We start from the raw sequence: 6,384 nt of genomic DNA, 5'->3' as shown, positions 1-6,384 counted from the left end.
AAACCATCCTTCATATGGACTGTTCTATTCAAACTAACGTTTCATAAACCATCCTTCATATGGACTGTTCTATTCAAACTAACGTTTCATAAACCATCCTTCATATGGACTGTTCTATTCAAACTAACGTTTCATAAACATCCTTCATCGCGGATTGTTCTATTCAAACTACCGTTTCATAAACCATCCTTCACCACGGATTGTTCTACACACCAAGGATTAACGAAAAGCATTTGTGCTTTGTATTTATGGTAAAACTACTAAGACTATCTGCAACGTCCCTAATTTTGAAGTAGTTAATTAATGGAGAGAAGGCAGCCAGTCAACAGCACCCTATAGCTCACCATATATGCTAAGGGATGGACTGTCGCTCTTATAACCCACTTACAGCTTAAAACATGTGTGTGTGTGGGTGGGGGGGGTTTCTGAGTTTGAGACCTTGGTTCGAATCCGTTCGATGCCACAAATATCCAGAAGATTGCTTGTTTGTTTGAAGAAAGCCAGCTAATCGACAGCACCCACCGCCGACTCTTGAGATACTCTTTTAATAACGAATGGTGAGATTAGCCGTAACATTTTAACGTCCTCCAAGGCCCATATTGTGAGTCGAGTGGTCAAATCATCAGGCCATTCCAGACCTTCAAAAAGAAAAGAGCTAAAAAGCGTGTAGCAATGATATGACAGAAGTGATGAGAGTATGAAATCCTATTATTAAAAAACCTTGTCTCTTCAACAAGTATCTCCTGATTCTTCCGTTAGAAAACAAATGAGATAAAATGAAAGTTACGTCAATAAATACAAATAATAATTATAAGTGAGAATGGAGAGAGGTCAAATCGATAACGCTGATCCGTTTAAACCAAATCGGCCTACAAACCTAAATCGAATCAAAATCTGTAATCAACTCGCATTGAGAAACACAGTTAATGAGGCCAGTCGCATAATTCGTGAAGCCTTGATTAAACAAGTGAATAGAACAATTGGACACTTGAGAAACACAGTTAATGAGGCCAGTCGCATAATTCGTGAAGCCTTGATTAAACAAGTGAATAGAACAATTGGACACTTGAGAAACACAGTTAATGAGGCCAGTCGCATAATTCGTGAAGCCTTGATTAAACAAGTGAATAGAACAATTGGACACATTAAGGACGTTAAAAAGCTAGAAACTGAAAAAAGTGCTGTTCCTTCTTTTTTAATTAACAACACTTTCCCTCTCCCATCGCTATGGGCGCCCGCTGAAAGGGGCAAGAGGGAGCATTTGCACCCTTACATTTCACACACAAAAAAATGCACGTATTGTGATGTAAGGTTAACATCGTAGTTAAACTAAACATTTTTAGTATTTTTTATTAAAACTGTAAATTTGTGTTTGTGTTTAATCACACATAACACATAGTCTTTTAGTCTGTTGACTTACACTGTAAAAGCTGATCCGCCCCCCTTGAAAATATTTTTGTGGGCGCCCATGCCCATCAGAAACACGTTTGAAAATCAAAAGTCTTGACAAATTAATCCATTTTATGGATGTAGAAGATAAAGAATAGAACAAAGATATTAACTAAGAACCTTAACTACGCCCCTATAATCCAAGCTTTTAAATTATGTTTTTCGTTCTGGCTGAGTTGATTCAAATATGAAACGTTCAACTGAAATTATCTGAAAATTGTGGTTTTAAGTTGTGTCATTTCTCTTTGATTTCTTATAGTTTTCCCGCAAACCTGTCCCTAATTTTGATACTTTTGAACTTATAGACTAGAGGTAAGGCACCAAATCAACAGAACCCATTGCCACCCCTTGTCGGACCGAATAATTTAATTGAATCGTCGCTCTCATAGTGTATGTACGACTCCAAAGTGCATAGCGCATTTTTGCGCCAACAGGATGCGAACCATGAACACTCGGATTCACCAGGCCACGTTCGGACATTTTAAAACTGTTTGATGAAATGATGTTTACTCATTTATTTACGTAGTATATACTTGTAAGATCAAAAGTATAACAAATAACAAAATTTCTGTTGGCAAAACAAAAAAAAAAAAAAGTGTAAATATGACATTGTGGATGAAGGGCGCCATCTATAGCAAAATTTCTTCCCTAAAGTAATATAAAAATTCATTCGGTAGCGGTACGAACCATCGAGTCATCTGACCTGATGAAACACAATGTAAACTGTTGTTCTTATTTGATTTCGGTCAGATTTTTAAGTAGGTTTTGTTTTAGCAAAAGCTTTCCTTACGCCTTGAACCTTTGTTTTATTTTCCGCATTATATTTTTATATGAATATTCATTACTGAAATTTGAATAAATATATCTACTTCACTTCAAAAATTAACTTTATACTGCCTGATTTAAGAAAGTATTACGTTTAATTCTACTAATGTTATGGTTTATGTTCAGTGTTGTTGTTTCATATTACGTTTTATCTGAATAGATAAAAACAGTAGTGTTAACAAATAGTTAAGACATGGTTTGTTTATCTCTAGAGCAAATGAATGTCGTATGTTTACTTATATACGTCATTTTTATTTTAGTAAACTCGATATAATATAATAATACTGAGAAATGTGCTATATTCATGCCCCCTAGTCTGAATGCTTATAACACAAAAACTGGGTTTCGTTACCCGTAGTGGGTACAGCGCAGATAGCTCATTGTGTATCTTTCTACTTAACAACAAACAAACAATTATACATCAAATAACTAATTTAACTATAAATAGCAAAGAAAGTAGCAGTAACTGTTTATACCTTAACGATATCACAACATTTTGTTCCGAACGAAAATGATTTTTAATAACACAAAATTTAGTGTTCTTTTGTAACTTTTATTTCTCTTTTTTTTAGGCCTGCAAGTTCCTGGTCTACCTCGTGATATCAATGGGACTCGCATTTATTTCCCATCTTGTTTTGGAAATTCCCTTTACCAAGCTGGAACGTTTCATTCTTCCACAGCCGAAACCTCCGAAACCCGTTTCGAACGGTTGCTTGGAAAAACAGGTTGGCGAAATGAACGGGCATGCTTTAAAACCAACCACTGAAAATCAATCTTCGAGCGTTTCTGGGGATATTGAAATTGTCTCAAAGTTATAAAGATTCAGATAACTTTCTCGAGATTTATGTAAATATATCAAAACTTGCTGTCAAAACAGCCGTTTAGCATCACAAAATAAAATATTGCCACATTCACTTTTATATAGTTGAGAAGTTCCCTACCAATAGCGTGTCAGTCAATCAGTTAGGATAAATGATCCTACCAATAGCGTGTCAGTCAATCAGTTAGGATAGATGATCCTACCAATAGCAAGTATGTCAATCAGTTAGGAAAGATGAACTTACCAATAGCATGTCAGTCTTCTGTGTTATGTGTTCACGAAAATAGCATGTTCTATCACAAATAATGAAAAGAAAGTGGGTCGTAGTTATTTCATAGTGAAATATAGATATGTCTGCTCAATATCTACCGTTTTGTAAGAGTTCTTTTCAGTTTTATATATAAAAATGTATACACTTTCATACAAACACTTTGAATGGGAGCTGTAAAAGTTTTGGGTGTTTTTTTGGATAAAAAACTCTGTAATGCCTACTCTCTTTTAACCTTACCATTAGTTTCAGGCATGCTTCAAAGCGAATTCTTAGTACTAAAGTGATTGCTTTGAAGTAGGATCAACTGGACAGAAATTAAGATAATACCAAAGTGAATGGAAAAGTCAAAACTTGCAGTTAACTAATCTGGGACCCTTCTTGCTATACCAATGTATGGCACATAAGTATTTCAAATAAGTAAACATTTAGTCTAACGTGACTGATCAAGTATATAGTCAACAAGAAGTAAAGAAATAAAACGGATGTATTAGGAAAAGATTCATTTTAATATGTGCAAGTATTTTCTACTGAACAAGAACGCTGGCTCTTTTAGAGTTCCCAAAGTGGTCGGTAAAGCTGATCGTGACATTGACTCCATGGTGGCAAAAGTGGTTCGATCCATTAGCTGACAGTGTGTTAGTTGGTGCTCCCGGTTGACCTCTAAGGATCGCCATCAAGTGTGTTAGTAGGTGCTCCAGGTTGACCTCTAAGAAGCGCCATCAAGTGTTTTAGTAGGTGCTCCAGGTTGACCTCTAAGGAGCGCCATCAAGTGTTTTAGTAGGTGCTCCAGGTTGACCTCTAAGGATTGCCATCAAGTGTGTTAGTAGATGCTCCCGGTTGACCTCTAAGGATCGCCATCAAGTGTGTTAGTAGATGCTCCCGGTTGACCTCTAAGGATCGCCATCAAAGGCTTTTAGATACTCCCCGTGATGGTCACCATGACACGCTGCAGCAGGCCTTTTACTAAAGCGATTTAAGAACTTGCGTGACGTGATGAGCACTTGGACAAGGTCATGATACTCACTGTTGACCACCAGATGAGAAGGCATGTTAAGGACCAGGTTGCACTGGATAACCCACTCGCAGGTTAGATATCGAGATACACAGAATTTGAGAGTGCTGGTTTTTTATGAAAATTTACAGGACTGAAAAACCCAAGTCATCTAAGTCTCTGATAAGTCCGTATTCGATTAGCAATGTAAGGTTGAAAGTCACAGCCAGTCAGATCGTGACCTTACTTTTTCTAGGAAAAAGATCATTAATCCAAGTTTAATGTAGTTGTCACATCTCACAGTTGGAATGGTATATGCATTACATCCCTCTACTGCATGAATATTTTTAACCTAACACACGTGGGCCTTCCGCACACCAAACTTCAGATTCAGAGAAAGAAAAGAATCACAGGGACTACATTTACGACCATTTGTGCCTCTGTATGCTGGTGTAATTGTTCCTGATCTTCAGCCTAATAGATTAGAATGCTCATCCTCACGGTTAAACTGTTCATTACATTTCTTGAAGAAGAGGGAACTTGACTGAATAGCGATGTGCATTCTCATCTGTTTTCAATCTCATTCTAAGATGTATGACATCATATTTAGTCTTTCTTGATACTAAAACTTCAATAGAAACACCTCGTCCCGTCATGGCCAGGTGGTTAGGGAGCTCGACTCGCAATCTGCGGGTCACGGGTTCGAATCTCCATCCCACCAAACAAGCCCGCCCTTTCAGCCGTGGGGCGTTATAATGAGACGGTCAATCCCACTATTCGTTGGTAAAAGAGTAGCCCAAGAGTTGGCGGTGGGTGGTGATGAATAGCTGCCTTCCCTCTAGTATTACACTACTAAATTAGGTACGGCTAGCGCAGATAGCCCTCGTGTAGCTTTGCGCGAAATTCAAAACAAACAAACAGACTAAAACAGATAATTTTTGTCACTAAATGTTATGTACCCGGATGTTTCAGATGAAACGCGCTATACCTTGAAGGATATAATACAAAACGAGATATATTCTTCTGCCAGAATATCCCTCTATTATGATAACCTTTTCAATATGTGTGATATAACTTGACAGATACGCCAACCTCAAGCTAAAACTTTTTCTATAACGTCCAGGACATACTCTTATTTATAACCTTGTCAACAATTATAGCGTGTGTGTTTCTTATAACAAAGCCACATCGGGCTATGGAGGTGAAGCTAACCCCTAATTTTAGCATTGACTTACCGCTGTCTCACCGGGCGGACGACAAATATAGTGACACATTGGGATGGATATTATATACTCCTACTTTACAGTACACAGAGATAACATTTCTCAAGGAAATGGAAGCGCGAGCGTTTCTATGAGTAAGTGGCTAATAAATCTATCAACTGAATTTCATTAATGTGACATTATATTTAAAACCGTTGACAAGGGTGAGGACATTCTTTACCTTACGTCTGAAATTTAGTTCTTGAAAGTGTGTTACCTAGGTAACAAAAATGTAGTTCTTGTAAGTGTGTTACCTAGGTAACAGAAATGTAGTTCTTGTAAGTGTGTTACCTAGGTAACAAAAAATAAATTCTAATTTCGACTAAACATACTCGAAATAAACAATGAACGTATGATGTATATCATTAAAACAACTAACTAATGCTGTATGCCCATTAAACTATCACCAATAAATATTAATCTGGAAAAAATGTCCTTCTCGTAGTATGGAAAACAGTAGAACACGAGAATTTACACGTACGTTTAATATTTAACTGCTTCAAAAAGTTCAAAATTAAAGTATCTGATGATTTGAACAAAGTGTGAGGTTGGAAAGTTCACAGGAAAGCTTTCCAATGCCCTTGCCCAAGAAATACGAAAATGTACAATATGTTTCTGGTAACACAAGTTATCATGGCTAAACTAATGGTCCGTTGTTTTATTTTCTATATACAAATACGTTTCTGGTAACACGAGTTATCATGGCTAAACTAATGGTCCGTTGTTTTATTTTCTATATACAAATATGTATTTGGTAACACAAGTT

General features: G+C 36.8%; 1 protein-coding gene across 1 annotated transcript in view; it reads left to right on the top strand.

Annotated features, from left to right (window-relative positions):
• LOC106467595 (nose resistant to fluoxetine protein 6-like) overlaps positions 1 to 5,118 on the top strand; it is a 22,664-nt gene extending 17,546 nt beyond the window's left edge. Inside the window, exon 8 of the mRNA XM_013927957.2 lies at positions 2,847 to 5,118. Within this exon, the coding sequence (XP_013783411.1) occupies positions 2,847 to 3,092 (246 nt within the window). The 3' untranslated portion in view covers positions 3,093 to 5,118. The remainder of the gene's footprint in view (positions 1 to 2,846) is intronic.
• Positions 5,119 to 6,384: the final 1,266 nt, after the last annotated feature.

The sequence above is a fragment of the Limulus polyphemus genome, unplaced genomic scaffold (genome assembly GCF_000517525.1).
Source record: "Limulus polyphemus unplaced genomic scaffold, Limulus_polyphemus-2.1.2 Scaffold2674, whole genome shotgun sequence".
NCBI classification, from domain to species: Eukaryota; Metazoa; Arthropoda; class Merostomata; order Xiphosura; family Limulidae; genus Limulus; species Limulus polyphemus.
The sequence above is the reverse complement of the archived record's forward strand: the minus strand, read 5'-3'. Positions and strand labels throughout refer to the sequence as shown.